This window comes from Sapajus apella, unplaced genomic scaffold, assembly GCF_009761245.1.
Source record: "Sapajus apella isolate SASKATOON/1434 unplaced genomic scaffold, GSC_monkey_1.0 scaffold20, whole genome shotgun sequence".
Lineage (NCBI taxonomy): Eukaryota > Metazoa > Chordata > Mammalia > Primates > Cebidae > Sapajus > Sapajus apella.
Genome location: NW_022436960.1, coordinates 25,699,397 through 25,724,116, shown reverse-complemented (window position 1 = coordinate 25,724,116; position 24,720 = coordinate 25,699,397). Strand labels below are relative to the sequence as shown.

At 52.0% G+C, this 24,720-nt stretch overlaps 1 protein-coding gene across 9 annotated transcripts in view; it reads left to right on the top strand.

The window, feature by feature from the left end:
- TMEM63C (transmembrane protein 63C) overlaps positions 1-24,720 on the top strand; it is a 79,773-nt gene that overhangs the window by 17,322 nt on the left and 37,731 nt on the right. For 6 of the 9 annotated variants that reach the window (XR_004271767.1, XM_032287768.1, XM_032287764.1 and 3 more), the window contains 4 exons: positions 15,557-15,619; positions 21,042-21,204; positions 21,747-21,826; positions 22,234-22,315. Coding sequence is in view for 8 of the 9 variants with exons in the window: in XM_032287768.1 (XP_032143659.1) it covers positions 21,055-21,204; positions 21,747-21,826; positions 22,234-22,315 (312 nt within the window). In the remaining variant the exon portion in view is untranslated. The other 3 variants (XM_032287766.1, XM_032287772.1, XM_032287769.1) reach the window with 2 other exon arrangements.

Sequence of the window (24,720 nt, the reverse complement as noted above, 5' to 3'; positions counted from 1 at the left end):
CTGGTGGAGAGAACTCTGCCACCACGTCAATGAATTTATGTATTTTCCCATCTGTAAAATGAAGAGAATAACACCCACTTCATAGAGTCGGGGTAAGGGCAAAATGGAGCAAAATGCCCAGAGCCACTGCATGTGTGGAGTGGGCACTTGGGAATTTGCGACGATTCTGATCAGATCATCTAAGTTATTCTCCAGACTGCTCAGTGGAACTGTTTCAGTCCTGCAAACTTGTAGCTTTCCTTAGGTGAAATTGTCCCTGCCTGTCCTCTGCTCTGCGATAAAGGAAAGCAGTGGTGGTTTTTGGCAGGAGCAGGAAACAGTTCAAATATTTCCAGAGTCCTGGTAAGGGTGGGAAGTGCAGGAGGGAAGCAGCACAGCTCTGCATGCTTTTCTCGGAGATTCTTCCACTTGGAGGCTCCGTGCTGCCAAGCCCAGGAAGCCAGGAGTGAGGGGACAGGGAAGGGGCAAACCTGAGCATGCTAGTTCCCACAAGGTGGTATTTTTCTCTCTTTTATTTTTTTTTAACGGAGTCTTGCTCTGTCGTCGAGGCTGGAGTGCAGTGGCACCATCTCGGCTCACTGTTACCTCTGTCTCCCAGGTTCAAACAATTTCCCTGCCTCAGCCTCCTGAGTAGCTGGGATTACAGGTGCCCACCACCACATCTAGCTAATTTTTTTGTATTTTTAGTAGAGACCGGGTTTTACCATGGCCAGGATGGTCTCGATTTCCTGACCTCATGATCTACCTGCCTCGGCCTCCCAAAGTGCTGGGATTACCGCCCTGAGCCACCCCGCCCGGCCAGTATTTTTCTCTTTATCCACTTGACAAATGAATGAATCTGTTGGGATTCCAAGCACTGGACTAGGCAGCAGCAAGTAAAACAAACACAACCCTGCCCTCAGGGGGCTTTTATTCAAATGGGGCAGATAATAAACAGTGTAAACTATGGATGAAGTATGTTAGAAGGAGATAAAAGCAATGGCAGTGGGGGGAAACACAGAGAAGGAAAGGGAGGGGAATCAGGAATGCCAGAGGAGCTGTGTTATTTAATAGGGTGGTCAGGACACACCTCACAGGAAAGGCAACATTTGAGACACACAGATTGTTTGCTCCCTTTGGGGATTCCTGAGAGGCCCAGGGGCTCAGAATCAAGGCCAAGTACCTTTCATGAGATCCTGGAATAGGAGCAAAATCTAGATGCTCTTCTAGTCCCAGCCCAGAAAATGTCATGCCCTTCCTCCAAAACCTTCAGTAGCTTCTCACTGCCTACAATTAAGCGCAAATTCATTCAACCGAGATTCAGGGCCTCATGACCTGTTAATCTTCCCAGACCCGGCTCACCCCACCTCTTCAGCCAAGCTAGTCTTCCTGCGTTTCTGGAATAGTCCACACTCTGTTTCCCTCTTCCTCTCATTTGTCTCTGCCCAGACTATCCTGGTTCTCACTGGTTTCTGTCAGTATGGAAATCCACCCACTCTCCAAATGCCACCTCTCTGAGGCCTTCCCTGACCCCTGGGGCTGCGGTCTCTGAGCCCCACAACTTGGCTTGTTCCTTTCTCCGCATGTGGCTCTTACTCTGCCTCGGGTGTAGGCACTGGTTTTACTGTCTGGCGTCTCTACCCGGCTGGAGGTACTCTGGCAGGGCCTGGGCTCCTTCACCTCCAGCAGGTCTGGGACTCAGCGAACACTGGCTAAATTGTGTCCCCACTCAAAGGCTCCCAGTGACACTATGATAAGCCAGGCCCACTCAGACAATGAAGGCAGAAGTGGAGGCAGGCAGGAAAGGACAGATAAAATGAAAATGTAGGTGAGAGATGATGGAGGAGCTAGTGAAGGAAGAGGAGAGAGAAGTTCCCACTGTACTTTTTCCAGAGAGGCAGATTGTCGACAACAGAAGGAGGGATCCCTCTATTTCCCCAGAAATAGCTTGTACTCCCTTCAGTCTCCGAGGCCAGTGCTTCCTTGTGTCTAACTAAAATACCTCTTGCTGAAGTTCACTTTCTCTGGTTCTATCATCTGGCTTCAGGTCGCCATTCAAGTCCTTATTCGGCCTGGACCAGTGTGGCTTTCCTGATCCCCATCCACGGAGCAAGGCCAGAAGAGGCTGCTCCTGGCCTGGGGCTTGTGCTCTAGTTGAGGAGGTTCTGGTGATCCCCAGAGCCACATGGAGACTGCCAGGGAGCTAAGAAGTGGCCACCATGAGTCATGGAGGTTGTGCCAGCCATCACGCCTCAGCCCCTCAGCACAGTCTTCCTGCAGGGCTAACCTTCATCACAGGCAAACCTGTGACTAGAGAGCTCCCACTATGGTAGCAGGGATTCTCAGGCCCCTTGTGCCTTCCAGGCCCTGCGAGCCAGACCCACAGCCTCTGCCATCTGGCTCCCACCCGTCACTGGAGCAGCTGTGCTCAGAGAGCACACGAGGCAGCCAATATGGCTTCAGCCCTGTTTTGACAGATGGGGCCAGAGCCTAGAAACAGGCTTCAGCCTGGCCCCCCTCCTGGCTCTGTTGCCCCTGAGGGGTGGTGCATTTCCATCCAGGGGACCTAAAGTAGGCCCACACCTTGTCCTGCTCCCCCCACCTCCCACCATCTCCCTCTCAGCTTTTGTGCAGGCTGAGGTCTCCTTCTGGAATGTTCTGCCTTGTCCTCCACATGGCAGGAGGCCCATGTGCCCTCAGGCTGGGAATGTGATTCCTTGAGGTCAACTGACAAGGCTCATATCTCACTCAAGGACAATAGTTCCCATCTTGGTGATGATGTGAGGACACAGGTGCTCTTGTGTTTCCAGAGTCTTAGCACAGCCCCTGGCAGGTAGTAAGTGCTCAGTTAAAGTCATCTAGTGCTGTTTGGCTTGTCTTTTTTTTTAATAACAGTTTCATAAAGGGTTCATAAAATGTTCCCAATAGGCTGGCTGAGAGCAAGGTAACAGATAAAAAACCAAGTGGGAAATGTTTTGTGGTCATATCTACAGCATAAAACAAGCTATCTATCTATGAAGAGTTCCCTTGGCTGGCACCTCCTCCAGGCAGCCCTTCTGGATTCTCCAGGGCTGGGGCAGGAGCTCCTCCTCTATGCTCCCAGTACTCCCTGAACAGAGCTTCAGAGTACAGCTATGCAGTCTTGTCATGGTCTCCTTAGGGGTCTGTGTACCCATTAGAGCCTTGTGTCTAGCCTGTAGGCACCTCGAGTTCAGAGAACAGTCTGGACTGTAATTTGCTGAATAAATGATTTTGTGAATGACGGGAGAGATAGTGAGACTGAAAGAACCAGCTTGAGCCTGCCTTTTCCAGGGCCTGTCCTGAAACACAAGGCTGCCCACACCAAAGTCTGGGGGTCGAATGAGGGGGCTAAAAGGGGAGGCTCCCTCTCCTGTTCTATGGTCTAGGATAGTGATTCCCAATGTGAGGTCCCTGACCCAGCAGTATCAGCATCCTTCAGGGACTTGTTGGAGATGTAGATTCTCAGGTGCTACCCGAGACCTGCTGCCACAGAAACCCTGGGGTGGGGCCCAGTGATCTGTGGTGTAATAAGGCCTGCTGCTGATTCTTACCCACCAAAGTGTGAGACCCATTGCTGTAATGTTTCAAGGGTGTGCATTCACTTTCCCATAAACTAACACCAAAGAGGAGAGGAGGTAGAGTGTCTCTAGGCAGAGGGTCTCTTCTCTGCTGAAGGCTTCCAAGAGGGCCCCGAGGCTGGAGCCCCAGGGCATGGCTCCTACTGGACCCCTACTGCCGAGGCTGAGGTCATTGTGCTGGCAGAGCAGGTATGGTGGGGACACCTGAGATGCCCCTGCCCTCTCCCAGGTGACCCTAGACCAGACAGGTTGCTGCTCCCACCTGGCCTTGAGTCCACTCCATCCCCACTGCTGCTGTCCAGCATCGCTTCTAGGTACCCCCTGCAGCAGGGGCCCAGGGCAGACTTCTGGAATGACACGGCTGAGGGAGACCCTAGAGATCACTGGCTAAAAACACATGCTGTGCACACATTGCCCTTTATTCTGGCTACTTCCACACCGTTTGAGTCTCCCCCACCTGACTGTGTGCTCGCTGAGGACAGGCCATATGTTATGGCCCCCAAACACACAAGTCTACACAACTCAACATGCACACATATGAACACATAAATACACATGCAACCCAAAACACAAGCATCCAAAACCCAAATTATAATCACAAACACATTCCCAAGCACAACCAAATGCCCCTCAAAACACACTCAGATGCACACCCACATGCAAACACATTAACACACACACCTCAAAACACGCAAGCGCCAATGCGCAGACCCACTGTATTGGCTTCCTAGGGCTCCGCAACAAATTACCACAAACTGTGTGGTCCTGAAAAACAAAGTTATACTCTTCCAGTCCTGGAGGTCAGAAGGCTGAAATCCAAGTGTTGGCAGGGCTGTGCTCCCTCTGCAGGAGCGAGGGGAGGACCTTACTTGCCTCTTCCTAGCTGCTGGGGTTGTCAGCAGTTCTCGGCGTTCCTGGGCTTGCAGCTGCCTCGCTCCAGTCTCTCCCTCGTCTTTGCATGGCCTTCATCTAAGGACACCAGTCACTGAATTCAGGGGCCCTCCTCATCATGTGTGACCTCATTTTAACTAATTACATCTGCAAACAGCCTGTTTCCAAATGAGGTCATGTTCTGTGGCTCCACGTGGACATGCATTTTGGAAGAATACTGTTCAGCCCATTAGATCTGCATATCCCACATACATAGCTACAGAGGCAGGCAGGCAGGCGGGCAGGCGGGCAGGCGGGTGCACACACACAGACCCCTACCTGGCAGCTGGAACTCTGAGCTCCTGAGAGGAGAGAAAGTCCCCCACTGTCAGAGCTCTCCACTCCTCTGGGTGTCCAGCACTGAGAAGCCTGCACCCTTATTACAACACTTATCCAATGGTGTGGCTTTTCAGTTCTGTTTTGTCGTTTTGTTTTGTTTGAATGGTTAGGTATGCATATAGCACAAAATTCAAAAAGTAATAAAGAGGCTGGGCATGGTGGCTCATACCTGTAATCCCAGCACTTTGGGAGGCCGAAGTAGGTGAATCACCTGAGGTCAGGAGTTAGAGACCAACTTGGCCAACATAGTGAAATCCTGTCTCTATTAAAAATACAAAAATTAGCTGGGCAAGGTGGCGGGCACCTGTAATCCCAGCTACACAGGAGGCTGAGGCAGGAGAATTGCTTGAACCTGGGAGGCAGAGGTTGCAGTGAGTTGAGATTGTGCCACTGCACTCTAGCCTGGGCAAAAGAACGAAACTTCATCTAAAAAAAAAAAAAAAGGCAATGAAGAGAACAGAGTGAAAGGTAGATCTTCCTCACCCTGCTTCCTTGCCACCTAATCCCTGCCCAGAAGACAAGCGCTGGCAACAGTTTCTCGTGCGTCCTTCTAGAGGAAGTGGAGACACGCAGGAGGGAGCATTCTCCATGTCCCATCTGCATTTTGCTTTTCCTGCCTGACTGTGTACCCATTGCCCTTTATTCTGGCTACTTCCACACCGTTTGGGTCTCCCGCACCTGACTGTGTGCTCGCTGAGGATGGGCCATGTTATGGATCCTGCCTCTCCAGCGCCTAGTTTGGGGCTGGCCTAGAGCAGGTGTTCAGTGAAGGCTGGCTCTATCTAGACAGTAATAAATTGTTAACAGCTGTTTGGATCTGAGTTGGGACTGGGGCTCAGCCTCCTGGCTGCAGAGCCTTGGTTGATCAGAGCTCACCCTGGCAGCAGCAGGAGGTGGGGTGGGATGGTCCCAACAGCGTTCTGCCTGGCTGCTTCTGCTCGTGGGCACCTCCCCACTGGCAGCCTTCACCCCAGCTCTAGCTAGAGCTGCCTCTGGGGTCAGGGCCTCTGCTGCTGCATCTCCATGGCTGCCTCCCTCCCCTTCCTCCTTCCTGTCCCCTCCAGACTCCTGCGGGGGAAGCAGTCGGGTTAGAGGCTGGAGGGAGAACCAGGCTGCCTGCCTGCCTGCATCTTAGCCCAGGGGCTGAGTCGAGCCATTGCCCAGCCTTGCTGGCTGAAGACTTATTGGGGACTTGTTACCACGGAGACGAGAATTGCAGCAATAACTCAGGGTCGAACTGGGTCCTGCAGCTCTACCCAGTTGTTGTGAATGCATTTGCTCCACAACACTCAAATATGAGATGCGCCACATTTTTTTTCTAAATCAAAACAGAAACAGATGCCTCAGTCTGAGATTTTACCATGATAGGCTTTGAGCAAAGCCCTAGGGGGAGACAGAGGTGGGCAGGGGCTGCCCAGCCCCCATGAGGCTGGAAGCCCAGAAAAATGCTCACCAGTAGCTCCCTTTGCCACTCCGTGGAAGGAGGGCTTAAGTTACACAATTTGTAAGATTTCCTCCAGCCAAAACACTCTAGGTTTGACATCATGGGGGCCACATGAGTCCTACCCCAACCCACTGCCAGTCTTTCCTTTCTTCTGCAAATATTTGTAAAGCGCTCAACCCTATCCAGCACAGCAAAGGAAATAATCAGCAAACACAGCCAAGGGCTCTGTTGTCAAGGAGCTTCCCTTCCCGGGGAGGTGGGGAGTCAGCCATCTGCTATGTCATCCCATAAACAATATCAAATGTACTAGGTACAACAAGGAAAATTACACTTAACTTTATGGAGCCATTGCAATGTGCTAGGCACTGCTCTAATGTTTCATGTGAGCTGGCTGTCTTAATCCTCACATCCACTCAGTGAGGTAGCTGCTATTAACATCTCCATTTTACAGATGAGGAAATTGAGGCACAGGGAGGTTAAGAAGCTTGCCCAAAGACATGGGGCTAGTCAATAGCAGAGGTGAAGCAGTAGAATCACTTGAACCCGGGAGGCAGAGGTTGCAGTAAGCTGAGACCGCGCCACTGCACTCCAGCCTGGGTGACAGAGTGAAACTCCGTTTCAAAAAATAAAAAAACAAGCAAAGTAAATAGCAGAGGCAGAACTTGGACCCAGAGAATCTAGTACTAGAAATCTACATTTACGGCGTACACGCTGTCTCCCTCCCAAGATGCTCTGAGGCGTGGGACTTGGTGGGCTGGACCCAGCCTGGAGATCTTCCCTAAGGAAGCAAAAATTGAGCTGAGATTAACCATGGGGAGAATGAGTCAAGTAATGGGAGGGTGAACCTTCCAGGGGGTGGGACTGGCATATGCAAAGGCCCTGTGGCAGGAGGGACGGGCATATTCCAGAAACTGAGGGGTGACCTAGTTGTCTTTAGCAAACCCTACCCCAGTAGAGAACTCATGTCTTTAGCAAACCCTACCCCATCTCATTGTCTTTAGCAAACCCTACCCCAGTAGAGAACTCATGAAAGAATCTGTGAGAACAGTAGGATGGAAGAGAGATCGCTGAGACCTGGGAGTGTGCCCAGAAGGCTGCCTGGAGGAAGCAGAGTTGAACTGGGCCTTGCCAATGGAGCATTCCTGCTGGGGAAAGATCAAGGTGCTCTACAGAGGGGAGGAACAGAGGGGGCAGAGACAACCAAGGCCTTTGATGGGCAAGTTGCCTTCCATCTGCTGGAGCTGAGACTCCTCATGGGGAACTGGGGGAGGTGAGACTAGAGGGGCTCCTGGGGCCAAGAGGGCCTCCCCTAGTCCCAGCCTCTGCCCTGCAGTGAGCCAGGAGCTGAGAGCTCAGATGTCAGAAGGAGCAGGGAGTTGTGCAGAAGCTCAGGCCTTGGCTTTAGATCTCCACTCCCACTGCACCGCTGCTGTGTGACCCTGGGCAGGCTACACACTCTGAACCTCAGCATCCTCGTTTGTAAATGGGGACAATTGCTACCTCTCCTGTGGCAGGACTGTCACAGGTGGGGCCAGGTGAGATGATGACTTTGTAAATATACTTTGTCACATGGAGGAGAGCGCACGCAGGCCCTCCATCAGGCTCAGACGTGGTCCAGAGGCCAGGCCCGTTCAGGACCCCATCCCCCACCTCCTGGAGGCTCCCATTTCTCTTGTTCCCTTTCCCGTGGAAATCTAGATTTAGACCACCCCCAAAAATGACTAGAGGGGCCTCAGTGGCCACCATCTTCCACTGATCCATTGAGGTGGGGTGAGGAGGTGCCTGTCCCAGTGAGAGCTGTGCCGGGGAGGCCTCCAAGGCCCCTTCCTGATCACTGCCCCTGGGAGCTGATGCAGTAGTCAGCACAGTACCACTGCTGTCAGGAGGAGCCACTGACCCGAGGTGGGCAGGGCGGGGTGAGGGGGTGCCTCTGGCTTCTAGGCAGACACGCAGGAACCTGGTGGCCACCCTGGCCTCAATGGTGCAAGCTCAAGTTTTGATTTGCCTGCACGTGGCCCAGCCGGGGCCCTGACGGCAGAGGGAGAGGAGGTGGCATCAGATTTAGGCTTTGACTCTTCTTTCGGAGAAGGCAGCCTGCACAGGAACCACTGGGCTGCATGTCACTGTGAGGGCTCAGTCCCTCCATCCTCTCCTCCCTGTCAACAAGTCTGAGCGGGAGCTGATCAGAATGAGGGCGTTTGAGGAAGGGAAGAGGGATTTGATGCAGGAGGAAAGCTGGTTACATGGATGCCTGTCAATCTCAAGACTTCCTTTGAATATATGATATTTTTCTAATTAGAAACAGCAATACATGTTCATATTAAATAGCTTTTCAAACAGAAAAAAATGTCACGGACTATTAAAAGAATGTGGTATAATTTTAGGTTTTTTTCTTTTATTCTTTTTAGAATCAAGATAATTTCATTTAGCAGCATTATATCATTTTTTTACTTCCTATTTTACCTTTTTTTTTTTTTTTGGGACGGAGTTTCGCTCTTGTTACCCAGGCTGGAGTGCGATGGCGCGATCTCGGCTCACCGCAACCTCCGCCTCCTGGGTTCAGGCAATTCTCCTGCCTCAACCTCCTCAGTAGCTGGGACTACAGGCACGCGCCACCATGCCCAGCTAATTTTTTGTATTTTTAGTAGAGACGGGGTTTCACCGTGTTGACCAGGATGGTCTTGATCTCTTGACCTCGTGATCCACCCACCTCGGCCTCCCAAAGTGCTGGGATTACAGGCTTGAGCCACCGCGCCTATTTTACCTTTTTAACACAGGCATGAAGTCACCTGTCCTCCTCCCCGTGTCTCCCTGAGTCACTGCCCAGCTCCCAGAGCCTGGGTGACTGTGACATCCTCACAACTGCCTCTGCCTTCTGCCTCCAGCCCCACCTGGGTGCCATCATGGCTGCTCACTGACTTAGGGGCATGGGCAGAAAGGCATAGGTTGGGGTACAGGGTCTGGAGGACAAAGGAAGGAAACTTCCTGGCAAGGAGAGGCATCCCTGTGGGCATCCAAGAGGTGAGATGTATGGGGTGGGGAAGCCAACACGCTCAGCTTCCAGCCTGGGTCTAAGTTGCCACCTTCTCCCCCCATGGCATCCCAGCTCCCTCTGCCACCTGCAGGGGTGTTAAGAGGTTAGGTCTCTTAACCTCTCTGTGCCTAAAATTCCTCATTCATGAGATGGGATAATAATAGAAGCTGCCTGGTCCTTCTCTTTAACTGAGAGTCCCTTAGATGTACTACAGATCTGGGAGGGCATCCTCCTGTACCCTAGAAATGCAGTCCTCCTGGAATGGGGCAAAGCCGCTCTCTTCCCACTTGGGCCTTCAGAGGCCACATGACATAGTGGAGCCAGACACTTAGATTCTAATTCTGCCTCTGTCTCTCTCCAGCTGTGTGACTTTAGGCCAGTTGCTTAACCTCTCTGAACCTCAGTTTCTCTGCCTGTAAAATGGGTATACTGATTCTAACTTTTCAGGCTGCTACCTCTCAGGTTGCTTGTGAGGAATAAATGATGTTCAGTGGGATAGCCATAAGAAGGCCTGGCCCATCACAAATGCCCATGTCCTCCCCTGCCCCTTTCCTCTCCTGAGGCCCCCTCAGCAGCTACACCCATGTGAGCCTGGAGTGTGATCCCAGTATTCCCTGTCAGCCTTTCCTTTTTTCCATTGACTTCTGTTTTGAGCCTAGCAGCTTTATTCCTGCTTGTTGGAATCGGTGTTCTGTTCTCTGCCTCAAGGGTGGCACATAGCAAAATGATCAGGAGGGAGCTGATAAGCCCCCCAGGTCAGGCCCTAACTTCAGGGTACCAGCTCCCTGATCTGGGCAAGTCTCGTAACCTCTCTGGGCCTGAAATTCCTCATTCATAAGATGGGATAATAATAGAACCTGCCTGGTCTTTGTACAGGAAACAGAAAACACTCTAAGAATCTTAAGCAAAACCAGGACTGGGACATGATGTTGTAGTCAGCTTGATTCATACAGGGAATCGCAGGGTTTCAATATCAATGGAAGAGTTAGAAGCTGGGTCTTCGGAACAGAGCAGAACTGTCCCTCCAGACAAATTACTCCTCACCCAGTCAGGAGGGCCATTACTAGAGCCACAGAGTTCACATCCCTTCACCTGCTCTCCAGGGATGAGGAAACCGCTGCCACCTTTGCCACAATTGCCTCTCACACCACCCCCTTCCTGGGAGCCAGAGAGTGGGCATTGAACTTCCTGCAGAGGATCCCTTCTTGTCCTCGACATGGCTTGTCAACAGAACACCACCTGAGCACCAGGGAGATCGCCTCCTCGTTCCTCTCTTCCCTTCAGCCTTGTAACTCTATCTCCAGCATGTCTAATTGATGGGCTCTAATCTGTATCCAGAACCCCAGCTGCAAGGGAGTGTTGGAAATGTAGCTTTTAACTTTCCAGCTTCTGCAATATAGGAAGGCACAGAGATGGGAATGGATGCTGAGGGCGTCAACTGTATCCCACATGCAACTTGATTAATAGGTTTAACCCAGACGACAACTAAAGAGACTTGGCACAGGGCTTGGCACATAGAACTCACTCAGTAAGTGTTAGCTGTTACTCTTATTCTTATTCTTGGGCTGGGGCACCAGCGAGCATTGCCTAGCCCTGCCCACAAGCCCTAGCAGAGAGTAGCCGATGCTGATCCCCTAGCTCAGCATGGCGCTGTCCGTGGTGCTGAAAGCCCTGCGAGACCCAGCCAGGGGCAGCGGGATCATTGCCCTGCGTGCATCGTGGGCCCAATGGCAAAGTGGAACTCCAATCCTCTCACACCATACTGGGGCTTCAGGAGTGACTGTGGTAGAAGGGACGTTTGGGGACCTCTGAGGAAAGGCTAGCCTGGATCCTATGAAGAGGACAGCAAAGGCAAGAACTTACATTTGTAGCACAGTTTACAGAAAGAGTCTCTATGCACTATCTCCTTTAATTAACCCTCATTATCACCCTGGTGTAGGTAGGACAGATATGATGGTTAAGAAAAAACTGAATAGCAAGAGGTTAGGTAGCATCTGATAAACAATAGAGCCAGATTCACACCCAGTCTCCTTACCTGCGGCTGTATGCTCCTTCCACTCCCTGCAGTGACTGGGGGTGGGACACTTGGTAGCCAATGATGTGCTATGTGGGGGCAAAAATTTGGGACTCACATACACTCTGTGCACTATGCATGTGTACAAATCACCTACATTTTATTCTTTCCTACACTTGAGTGTGGCTCTGTGTAAAGGGCCTTCTGTCTCTCATTGAGACCTACTATGTAATAGTCTTTGGGAGAACCATGGAAAGTATAAGAGGAAGACTTGGTCCCTACCATCAAAGAGCCCATGGATTTGTTGGGAAGATGGCTGCTCATGTGCATAGAAAAGTGAGTGTATAGTGCAAGACAGCAATTGCAAGGCGAGCTGTGTAAAGAGAGTGGGAACCAGGTGCAGATAGGGCTGGTCATCTGAAAGAAGGCTCAGAGGAGTAGAATACAAGCTGGACTCAGGGGCTTTAAATGCTGATGAGACCAAGGTTCACCCAAGCCCAGGAGGAAGTGGCTCAAGCTGTGTAGGGGTGGGGCAAGCAACTCTGAATAAGGGGGCTGGTGGGGAGGAACAGAGGGTAGCATGAGGAAGCAGCCAGGCCAGTGGCCTCTGGAGTAACCTGAGAAATGCCAGAGAGCCAGAAGCTTCCAGTGAAGAGATGGTGTGGGCCCCTGTAGATCTTCAGCCAACTCTCCACAGATTCAGCACCAGCTGGGGGTGGGGGGCAGAGATTGCCTGGGAGGTGAATATAAGGACCAGTCTCATGAACTGCCACACTGCGACATGGTTTAAGAGGCACTGAAGTACCATCCTTTATCCCCAAATCTCCCCACCCTTGCTCCTTATTGAGTGAGAAAGTTTTTTGGGTCATCAAGAACTCCTTCTCTAGGTGCAAATAACCCTGGAAATCTCAGTCTGATGCTTTTATGTCTTGGCTGCACACAATAATTGACTGAAGATTCTCATGCTTAATGTCTGGGGCAGAACACGACTATCTAGAGGTACTAAACACCTTCCAGGTGATTTCACTGCCTGCCTCCCAGGCTGAGGAGATGCTGAAAGCACTGAGTGGGGAGTCAAAAACTCCCAGTTCTCATCCCCAATCCACCATTTTCCCCAGCCTTAAGCAAATCTCCGTAACTGCTAGAGACTCAGTTTCTCCATGTGTAAAACTAAGCAAACCATTCTTTATTGGAAAGGTTTGAGGAGTTTGAGGATGGTGTAGAGCAGGGAGGGGCTTACTGATAATTACGGAAAAATTTATGGCCAGCTGACATGCCAGTGAAGGACATGAACCAGAGCCCTTCATTCCAGTGACACACCCTCCCTCTCCCCACACTTCCTCCAGTAGTACCCAGCCCCTACCCATGAGCGTGAACCTTAATGAGAGGGGGGCCCTCAGTAAGAAGGGGCAAGTAAGAAGGGGCAAGGGGTGGTGGGGACAGGGCAGGAGACTTGGAGAAGAAGGGGAGGTGGGAGGGAATACCCATGACCAGGAATCCCAGCTTGTTTAAGTCCAAAACCATAGGAGATAATCTTACCTATTGCTAACAAAAAGGTGATTAATTATTGAAGCTACTGAGAAGGCCAAATGGCAAGGGGGCAGGGCGGGAGCTGTGGCTTTGTGCACTCTGGGGGCCATGGGGTTGGGGGAGAAAGTGGGGTGGCTCCCCAACCATTGCATCTTTTCCTAAGACATGACTTGTGGCTATAGTGATTCTCTAATCCAAACCAAAACACGGGCCCTGTGGACCAGTTCCTGAGAACTTGTGGGGATGGTGGGGCAGACTGGGCCCTGGGCTGTGCTGGGAAATGTAGGCGGGGTGGCTGCAGATCCAGCCTGAGTTCCTGGCTCAGCCCATTCTGCTTTCCGCTGCAACACCCTAAAGGCTAGGGAAGCTGCTGTCCCTGGACTGAAGCTTGAGCAAGGTTATCCCCTTCCTCTGCCCACTCCTCAGCATGTCTAGAGCAGCAGAGGCTCAGGGGCCAGCAAAGCAGAGGGTTACAAATGGTCTGGCTCCAGGGCCAGCTCTGCCACTCACGAGCACTGTGACCTCGGGCCAGTTAACCTCTCTGGGTCATGACCTTGGGCCAGTTGTTTAACCTCTCTGGGCCTTAATTTTCTCTTTCCTCTAGGGATGATTCTCATACCCTCGGGTACTTATGAGGATTAAATGAACTAGTACTTAACCAGAAAATATTTGGCCCATATTAATTGCTCTGTAAATATTAGCTATTAATAAAATTGGTCCCTCCCCAGGTCCCTCCTGGACCATCCTAACTCTGGGCTCATCACTGAGATTTGGCCTTGGCCTTGAGATGTCTAACTCATCTGGAAGGAGAAGTGGGGAGCAAAGTGCTGGCCTGACTAGTTAGGGCAGCAGTGGATGAAACCAGGCTAGGTCTAGAGGCCGGGGAGTGAGCAGTAGGATGGGGCAGACAGAAAGGCAAAGCTAGCTCTTTTTGAAGCCTTTGACCAGTTGCCAAGGATAACTTTGCCCAAGCCCAGAAGAGCTGAGCTGCCAGCTTTTGGCATAGGAAGCCAGGATAGAGGAGAAATGGGACAGGAAGAAGGCCACACACTCTCCCATCAGATAAGATATGCAGCTGGGGGTGGGGGTGGGACCTGAAACCCTGACTCACCAACCAGCACTCACATCATCTCCACTGCCCCTCCTTGGCCCAAAGAGCAAGGCTGACATTTGCTTTTTATGCATAGGAAGGACAGAAACAACCACCACCTACTAGCTGCAGTCTGAGGGATAGTAGATGGACCTTTACATCCTCACATCTCTCCTCTTGCCTGTTCTAGAACAGAGAGGGTGGGGGGAGGAGCGTAGGGACTGTGCGGTCTGGGCCTCTCACCAGTCTTACAAATAAGCTGCTGAGGAGGAGGATGGCAGTGCTGGCTAACTAAGCAGTCATATTTCTCAATCACTGTGCAAATGGATTGATATGGATTATCTTACTTCCCCTTTGCAATAATCCTGTAAGGCAATACTGTTATTATACCCATTTTCCAAAAATGGGAACCGAGGCTGAGAGAGATGAAGTCACTACCTCTGGTCACACAGCTAGCAAAGGTGGGTCTGGGATTAAGTCCAGGCGGTGGCTTCAGAGAGCCTGATCCTTCCCATTGCCCCAAACAGCCTTTGTTCTGTGCTGTGAAACTGATGTCTAAAGATGAGTTTGCTGACACACCCACTGTGCCCTGCTGGGCTGGTGGTCCTGCTGTGTTTCCTGTTGGCATCCTAGAGTTTCTAGCTTCATTCTTTCCAGTGCTGATGCTTTAGTCTCCAGAAAGCCAAAATCTGGATTTTCCGCCTCTCTTCTTCACACCCAATAGCTAGCTCTCCCTCCAGAAAGAAGTAAGGTCCAGAGAGAATGAAGGGATGCAGAGAAAAGGCTTGGTGCTGCTCTAGGTTTCCACAGCAACAGCCTCCCTTGTTACTCCCTCTGCTTGCTGCCTGGGAAAGCTGAGGAGGGTGGTGAGGTGGGAGAGGGCAAGGATCTTGTCTCCTTTCTTTTCCTCCCTCACTTCCCTGCAGGTTGGGCAGCTAGGTTGAACCGAAAGCTTATATCTGACCAACCTGCTGGATGGAATTCCCCACCTCCTGCCCCCACTCAAAGCTTAGCAGCTGAGGCCTTGTAACTAGGGGTCCTCCCAGGCAGAAGGGCCACCTGGTCCAAGCCGCCCAACAGCAATCCTCTCCCTAATCCCAAAGGCTGTGATGTGAGCTCCCTAGAGAGGATCTCATGTTTGTACTTCCAGAGTCTACCTGGAATAGATACTCAATGAGTTGTTGAATGAATGACTGAATGAATGAACCAACCAATAGCGATCTATTCTATACTGTAGCCACTGCCATTCATTTTCACTTCCTCAAAACATTATGTTCAGTCTTCCCTCTATGTCTTTGCCAATACAGTGCCTCTACCCACACTTTCCCATTGCACAGGACTAACTCCTACACCCCCTTCACATCTCAGCTTGGAGGTTACTTTGTCAAAATTCAAAACTTTTGCACTTCAAAAGACACCATCAAGAAAATGAAAAGCAATAGATCAGGAGAAACTATTTGCAAAACAGACCTCTGGTAAAGGACGTACATTTGAGCCTAAAGATGACCAAAGGGGCCCTGAAGGAGGGTGCTGCCGGCAAGAGAGCTCCTGGGTCTGTAAGTCTTGTGGTCTCTCCACCGCATTTGTTCTTTTGCAGCAACCCCGTAGCTGAGCGGAGCCTCCAGGCCTGACGTGGACCTTCACTGGAGAAGCGACTCAGGTGGGAAAAGTCTCCCCGGGCCTCTTCACCTGCAGGATCGCCTTCCTACACCTTCCCCTGCCCTCTTCCTTAGCGCGGGCTCCTCCCAGTGACCACCAGCAGAACTGCAACCTCCTGCCGTAGCTGACCTAGAGCTTGAGGTAGCTCAGGTACCAGCTCCTTCATCCAAGAGACCTTAGAAATGCCATTGGCTGCTGCTCTGATGCTCCGGCAGAAGGTGTGCAGTTAAAGTGTACTGTGTTCGATGTAAACTATTATGAGTTTGCATTTGGCTAAACGTGCTAGTGAGTGAGTGAATCAGCCACCTGGGGTAGACATAGGAAAACCATGGGTAGCCTAGGCAGAGTTCGATGGAGCAGGAATTAGGGAAACTGAGAAAGACAGGCAAGAGACTTCCGGATCCTGCTAGATGCTAATCTAGAGGATGGGAGTGGGAGGAGTTTTGTGCACCCCTTCCTTTTCCAGGACTACTCTCAGGTCCTCCCTCGTGGGTTCTGTGAGTGAGCACAAAAGCCCAGACTCCCAGGCTACCTCCCATCCCCTGCTTCAGTCCCTTTACCTTTATTCCTTCTCCATCCCAATCTCCCAGTCCCCCCTCAACTCCTGGAACCTTTCCATGGCACCCCCTGGATCTCCACTCTTCATTTTGCACATATTTATGGATGCTCCCCGTGCTCCAGGTTTTGTTCTGCAAGACTGACACATCCTAGCTCACTCACTCCTCTGAACAGCCCTGTGAAGCGGGTACTAATGGCTGTTGCCATTTCCACTTTACAGAGGAGTAAAGTGAGGCATGGAGACCATAAGCACCTTGCTAAAGGTCACCCAGTGAGTGATGAGCGAGCGTTGGAGGTGAGACTCTGTGTCATGGAGCCCACAATGCCCAGAAGCATCCCCAGCCCCTCGGTCCCCCACCTTCCTGCTGGGAGACTCCCCAGCCCAGCTTCTCTTTCCACCCTCATAGAAGGTGGTTCCTGCTTTTCCCCCAACACCACTGGCCTGGGGATGGTGACACGCCTTTCTTGTTCCTCTTGGCAACGTTGAGACTCTTCCTCCCTGCTTTCTCGGACCACAGGTGTCAGCCTAGATATCTTGCTGCCTGTCTTTGTTAGTCATCGAGGAGCCCCCCAGGCCACTCTTCCCTTCCCACCTCACTGTCTCCCCAGTGCCTTTCCTGTCTCCATTCTCGCTGATGTCAAGGTTTAAATCTCCACAAAGATGATCCTTCTAACACTCAGCTGCGCGCTCCTACAGTCATGCCCTAGACCCGATCACCACCATCAGCTGCAATCTCTGTCATCTCAGCACCAGGCATCCCACTTTCCTCGTGCCACTCCCTCTGCGCTACACCTACTAGTCATCCACAATTCTTCCACCTCCCCTTGGAATTCCAGTACCTTTCCCTGTTCCTCACCCATCTGGCAACTCATTTCTCTCCTGACTCAAATTCCATGGCCAATCATTGGAATTATTCGCCTGCTGCACCCTCAACCCTCTTGTCTTATGCTCATGCTTGCTTGGGGAAGCCTCTACCCCAACTAAGTCTTCCACGCCTGTGGCCATCCAGGTGAATACAGCACAGCAAGCCTGGCTGCCCTCGTCAATTCAAGATCGTGAGCCTCCGCGGGCCCCACTGCTGCCTGGCTGTCCTACTCCATTTCCCTAATCCATCCTCTCTCATTCCCCTAGACCTCTATTTCGACCTTTCTTCCTGTCCTCAAACATCCAACATCTGCCCACTACCAGCACTTCACACTCCACTGAGACCTCATTTCTTTTTTTACTGAGAAACTAGAAGCACGGCTGGGTGTGGGGGCTCATGCCTGTAATCCCAGCACTTTGGGAGGTAGAGGTGGCTGGGTCACCGGAGGTCAGGAGTTCAAGACTAGCCTGGCCAACATGGCGAAACCCATCTCTACTAAAAATACAAAAATTAGCCAAGTGTGGTGGTGGGTGCCTGTAGTCCCAGCTACCCAGGAGGCTGAGGTAGCAGAATTACTTGAACCCCAGAGGCAGAGGTTGCAGTGAGCAGAGATTGTGCCACTGCACTCCAGCCTGAGTGACAGAGTGAGACTCTGTCTCGAAAAAAAAAAAAAGAAAAAGAAACTGGAAGCAGTAAGGACAGAACACTCACCGGCTCCCACCGCCACACCCGGGACCAGCCAGCACCAGGGCATGCATGCTGCCTTTCCGTCCCACTCCTGAGCCAACAGCCTAGCTCCCAGCAAACACCTCCACCTGAGCACTGGTTACCAGCCCTCCTGCCGTCTCACATTGCTCCAGCAATTCCCCCTCCTCCTACTTCTTCCACTGAATCATTCCCACCACTATATGTGTTATTTCTCCCATCTTAACCACTTTCACCTCCAATTACTCTTCCAGAGAGTTGTTTTTGCCACTCATTCCAAGTCCTCTCCTGTCATTCTGTCTGGAACCTATTCCAGTGTGGCCACCTGCACATGGCGTAAACCATGGTTTATTTGGCCGGGCCCGGTGGCTCGTGCCTATGCTCTCAGCACTTTTGGAGGTGGAGGAAGAGGAGTTCAGGACCAGTCTGGGCAACATAGTGAGACCCTGTCTCAATTTAAACAAAGAAAGAAAGACAAACCATGGGGCGTTCTCAGTTGTCATCTTACTGGATGGAAGGAAGGAAGGAAAGGAAGGAAGGAGGGAGGAGGGAGGGAGGGAGGGAGGGAGGAGGAAGGAGGGAAAGAAGGAAAGAAGGAAGGCAGGAAGGCAGGGAGGCTGGCTCATTCTCGGTTGCCATCTTACTTGATCACATCAACACCGGTTCCTCCCTCCTCATGGAAACATTGTCTTCGTTCAGTCCAGGCCACCACCCTCTCCTGCTTTTCCTCCTTCCTCACTGGCTGCTGCTTCTCAGCCTCCTCCTCTGTTCCTTCCTCCCCTGTCTTGTAGATATTGGAGGGCCCTGAGGCTCCCAGCCTGGATCTCTCCTCTCTCACTACATTCTCTTCTATGATTCAGGGCTTTGCCAAGAGCTGTCGCCATGCTGGTGGCTTCTGCCTCACACTTACGTCTCCAGTCTCTCTTCTAAACTGCAGACTCACCTGTCCAACTCCCTGCTCCCCATCTCCACTTAGCATGTCCCAAACTCAACTCCTGGTTGTACCCCTGCTTGCCCTCCCCCTCCCACCAGCACTGTCCGTGTCCAGCCTGCACTTTGCACCTCTCCCATTCCATAACAGCAACTCTGTCTTCCAGCAGCTCAGACCAAAAACCTGAGAATCATCCCTGACTCCTCTCCCTCTGTTGCATCCCCCATCTAATCTGCTGGCGAATCCTGTTGGCTCCACATTCAGAATATTTCCAAAATCTGAGCACATCTCCCACCTCCACTGCCCCCATCCCTGTCCAGGCTACTGTTCTCTCCTGCCTGGACCCTGGCTGAGCTCTCTGCATCTACTTCTCTGCTTGTTCACCCCTCCTGCTCCCCCATTTAGTCTCCATATGGGGATCAAAGAGATCTCATTAAAACAAGTAATTGTAGGCCAGGTGTAGTGGCTCACGCCTGTAATCCCAGCACTTTAGGAGGCAAAGGCAGGAGAATCACTTGAGGTCAGGCGTTTGAGACCAGCCTGGGAACATAGTGAGACCCTTGTGTCTATCACAAAATGTTACAAACTAGCCTGGTGTGGTGGCATGCACCTGTAGTCCCAGCGACTCTTGAAGATTGCTTGAGCCCAGGAATTGGAGGCTACAGTGAGCTATGATCATGCCACCGCACTCCAGCCTGGGTGATAGAGCAAGGCTCTGTCTCTCTCTTAAAAAAAAAAAAAAAAGTCATTTTAATTCACTCCTTGGCTCACTCCCCATGCCCTTCGCCCTGCCCTGTGCAGCCTCACTGGTCTCGTTACCTCCCCAACTCTCTGGTCAAGCTCAAAGCCCAGGGCCTCTCCTCCACTTAAAGAGCTCTTTCCCCTACAGTTGCATGCTTCACTCCCCTTCCTCAAGTCCTTGCTCAAATGTCACTCTCTCAGCGAGGCCTTCCCTGATCACTGCTTTACAATTCTAACGTCATCCTCATCCCTCCTCTTTGTTTACCCCGTAGAATCCCGCAAGGGAGAGATTTTTATTTATCTTGTTCACTGGTGCATTTGTCTAGCGCAGAGCAGGTGCTCACCAAATATTTGAATACATCAATGAATGGATAAATGAGTCTACTTTTCTTGAATGGAAATAAAGAGTTTCCAGGTAGGGGTGAGGTCTAAAGCCAAAATGAGTGATCTTTTGAGAGAAGAACAACCTTGCAGATAAGTTCAAGCAGCTACCAGATACCTCCCATTTTCACCCACCCTTCCCACTCTTACCCGCGCCTGAGGAGTGTGATGCCAGGGATGGAAGGCTCTGCATTGGTGTCTTACTAAAGTGTTCAGGCTCACGGAGTTGGCTCTGGTCCCTGGGTAGGTGCTGGTCTCCCTAGTTCAAATGCTGGAAGACAGAGACCTTTCTAAGCCAGGCACAGAAATAACAAACTTCACCTATTCCCAGTTATTTGTGGGAGCTAAAAACTAAAACAATTGAACTCACGGAGATGGCAGAAGCTGGTTGCCAGAGGCTGAGAAGGGTATGAGGGTGGTGGGGAGTGGGAATGGGTAATATGTACAGAAAAACAGAATGAATAAGATCTGGTATTTACTAGCACAACAGGGTGACTGTAGTCAAAGACAATTTAATTGTATATTTTAAAACAACCAAAAGAGTATAATTGGATTGTTTGTAACACAAAGGATAAATGCTTGAAAGGATGGATACCTCATTTATCCTGATGTGGGTATTACACATCGCCTGCCTGTACCAAAACATCTCAGGTACCCCGTAAATATACACACCTACTACGTACCCACAGAAGTTAAAAAAAAAAAAAAGACAGGGACCTTTCTTGAGTCACTGCAAGTGCCAGGCACTGCATTCCCTAGAAGCTTTGCCCCTTACCATGGCTGGAGGGTGACTGGATCACAGAACTGTTGAATGCAGAGATGGTTGTCAGTGAGCCCCATCTGCATGGGCGTTCTGTGAACACAGGGAGCTTTGACTTCCAACCTGAACATTTCCACGCTGGGTCTGACCCACCTTTGTGAGATTTGTCCATGTATATATACAAGAGAAACTTCCCAAGGTAGAACTGGAAAGGCCTGTTTGGATGTGCATTTTACAGCTCTTGTTCCAGGGATCCAGTGGTACAGAGTAAGAACTCTCCCAGGAAGCCGGAGCCAGCCTGTCACACCAGCCCTGGGTTAGGGCAGCTGTTCTCTTGCAGAACAGGGCTGTGTGCCATCTTGTGGGCTGACCCTCTTGTCTGGGTCTGAAGTGGCCATCCCACTACTCCCCAGCAGGCTTCTGTGTTTTGCAAAGTGCAAGGGAGTCTTTGTGTCTGACCTGGACACCCTCTGTTCCCCAGGGAGCCTCCCAGGATGTCTGCCTCACCACTCAACCTGAGTGGAGAGGTAAAGTTAAAGAACATGACGGTGGATGAATGCTTCCAGTCTCGGAGCACCGTTCTCCAAGGGCAGCCCTTCGGGGGCGTCCCCACTGTGCTGTGCCTGAACCTCGCCTTGTGGCTGGTGAGTCCTGGGTGCTGCAGGAGACACACAGTAAAGCCTCAGACAGGGTCAGACTTTCCCAGGTGACACAGTGGAGGACCCAGTTGTCCAAATGGACAACAGCCACAATGATGGGAACTGCCTGCATGTCAGCCTTGCCCAGGGTAGCCCTGGTAGGTGGGCTTCGGAGAGAAGAGCCTGGAAAAACAGGCAGAATTCTGCGATTCTCTTCCATGCGTCATTGTCCAAAGGTCCACCTGGCCTCCTTTCTCTTCCTCATTGCTGAGATCTTCAAGGCACATTCTGGTCCCATAGATCTGCACATGCCGGCAGCTCCTTCATTCAACAAACTCTGAGCATGCACTCTGCCCAGAACCTGCTGGGCGCTGCTGGAAACCTGGAGTTGAAAGAAATGGCGCCTACTCCAGCAGAGTTCACCTTCTAGTGGAGGAGCTCCCTGGGGACCTCAGGGACAGGGTCTCCCCCAAGGGAATGCAGGGGGCCAGCCAAGGGGAAGGGATCCCTGAACTCTCTCACCCCACATTGCTTTTCCTGGCCTGTAGCTCGTCCTCCTGATTTACTCCTTCCTCCGGAAAGCTGCATGGGACTACGGGCGCCTGGCTCTGCTGATACACAATGACAGGTGAGGAGGGGTCTGGGTGGGTGAGCTGTTGCCCCCTTGGGGAGAACCTGCTGCCAAGGCCAGGACGCAGCCAGCAGGTGGCATCTCATCGCTGGCCCGTGCCCCTGCTCTGCCCTCCCTGCAGGAAGGGAACTTGGAGGGCAGCCATCCCTGGGTGTAAGGCCATGTTCTTCTCTGGTCTTAGACTTTCTGGATCACGTGGCTGGACTCCCAGGATGCCTGGTGCACCTGGCACAGGGGCGACTGCTGTCTATGCCCAGAGCTGTGTGCTCTGCAAAGGAACTGAGGCACACCTGCCCCGGGCAGAGCAGAGGGCAGCCCTCAGCCAGGCAGTGGAGAGGAAGCAGGGCAGGCAGCTGAGACCTTTCTCTCCCTTCCTACCTCCCTGCCCCTTCCCTGGCTGGCAGCCTGACCTCGCTGATTTATGGGGAGCAGAGCGAGAAGACATCTCCCTCAGAGACTTCCTTGGAGATGGAACGCAGAGACAAGGTGAGTGTTGGGAGCAGTGTGGGCGGTGGGACTCCCAGCACTGGGCAGGTGGGTGTGGTGTGCACAGGGGGAAGCACAGCTTTGCAATGAGCCAGACTCAACCACTCCAGCAGTGTGACCTTGAGCAAATTCCTCGGCCTCCCCAAGACTCAGTTTCTCCACCTGAAAGATGGAGATATTGACCATACCTACTACCAGGGTGCCAAGTGAGTGTTAACTAATTAAGAGACCTTGAGAGATTTTTAACATTAATTTCTCTTCTCTGCTCAAATCTCCAGCCCTTCTCACAGTCCCGTCTTGCCCACATCCCCGCCCCTCACTTGGAATCAAGGCCTCACCTCCTATTTCATGTAGAAGATTCTAGTCATCCGTCAGGGAGTCCCTCAGCCTCAGGCTTCCCAGCCCTGTTTAGTGGAGCCCAGTCAGCTACTTCCTCCTGTTTCCTGGAGAAGGCCAGCCCTCTACCCGACTTCAGCCACTTGTTGGGAAGCACCTGCTGTGTGCCAGCCGCTGGTCTGGGAGCTAGGGACCAAGTCCTGCCTTGTGACGCTGTCTTCCCGGGCAGGAGAGGTGACCAGACAGACGTGTAGACTGGCAATAAGGCCTGGTGGAGAACGCTGGTGGGGGGGGGTGGGGTGGGTGCGGCACAGGGGGAATCAGGGATGGTCGTGGGCAGTGGTGACATTTCAGCGGGGCCATGAATGCTGTAAGAGAGGGAGCCCTGAGAATGGCCTCCCCGCCCCCTCCGCCCACAGCTGAACTCCTGACAGTGGCCCATGCCACTGTCACTTCCTCGCCTCCCACTCACGCCTCCCCTCCCGCTCACGCCCCACCTCCGGCTCACGCCCCACCTCCCCACCCACTCACGCCTCCCCTCCAACACATGCCCTGCCTTCCACTCATCCCTCCCACTCACGCCCAGCCTCCCCTCCCACGCCTCGCTTCCTACTCGCACCTCGCCTCCCACTCACGCCTCAGCCTCTTCGAATGTGGGCTCCATCACTCCACCCAGACAACCCAGCCCTGCCATTAAATCCAATGAACTTTCCTCAGTTCACATGTTGGCTGCATTCTCAGAAACGTCCGACCCTGCAGACCTTGTTTCTCTCTTGCACAGCGCTCTCTGTTGCACTGGTGGCGTCACATTCTCTGGGTTTTCCTTCTACTCTGTCTGCCCCTCCTCTGTGTCTTCTGCAGGCTTCTTCTCCATGCCAGGAGTTCCCCCAACCAGCTGATCCCATACCCTTCCCCTGGCCCTGACTCCTGGGCAATGACGCCCACACTCACAACTTCCTTTGCCATGGATACTACTAAAGTCTTTTGCAAGGGATACTGCTAAATACTACACGGATACTGCTAAATTCCTGTCCCCAGCTAATCCTCTCGCTGGGCTCCAGCCTCATTTACCCAATGGCCCTCAAGATATCTCCACATGGAAATTGTAAAGGCATTTGGGGTTCCATTTATCCAAAGCATTTCGTGATATCCCACCACATCTATGTGTTCCTATGACCTTGGTCTCGGAGGTCTCACCATCCTCCCCAGGGCTTCCTCTCACTGTTACCCAGGCTCCCGGGCATGGCCAATGTGTCTCCATGTTGTGTGGCTTTTACCTTCCCAGCTTTCTTCTCTCCATCCCTCCTCCCATCTCCTGGTCCAGGCCTCCATCAGCCTCTTGCCTGGACAACCGCAGTAGCTCTGACTGATCCCTTTAGGTCCACACTCTCAGACCCTTATCCATTTTCCACCTGCATCCAGAGAGATTCCCATGCCTCGGACACGCATTCTGCTGCAGACCTTCACTGTCTTCCTGGGGCCTGTGGAATCAAGTGCGGATGCATGCCGTGGCCTGGTAGTTCAGTCCGTGGCTTCCTGTCCTTCCTCTCTTACTCCTCCCCACCCCCTACCCCCGCCACGTGGGTCCACCTTTTAGCTTCTCAACAGGGCCACCTGCTTCCCTCCACCAGCCCTTTCCCAGGCTCTTCCCTCTCCCCCTTCTCCAGTGGCCCTTCTCTGAGTCACCTTTTGTTGAGATTTCAGCTTAACCACCACTTCCCCAGGGAGCCCTGACCATCCCTCCTGGGTCCAGATATCTTATATGCCCACAGAAAATGCATGTCTGTCTTTCTTCCTTCCTTTCTTTCTTTTCTTTCCTTTCTTTCTTTCTTTTATCTTTCTTTCTCTTTCTTTCTTTATTTCCTTCTTTCCTTCTTTCTTCTCTTTTCCTTCCTTCCTTCCTTTCTTTCCTTTCTTTTCTTTTGTTTCACAGAGTTTCACTCTTGTTGCCCAGGCTGGAGTGCAGTGGCGCAATCTCGGCTCACTGCAACCTCTGTCTCCTGGGTTCAAGCAATTCTCCTGCCTCAGCCTCCTGAATAGCTGGGATTACAGGTGTGCACCACCACACC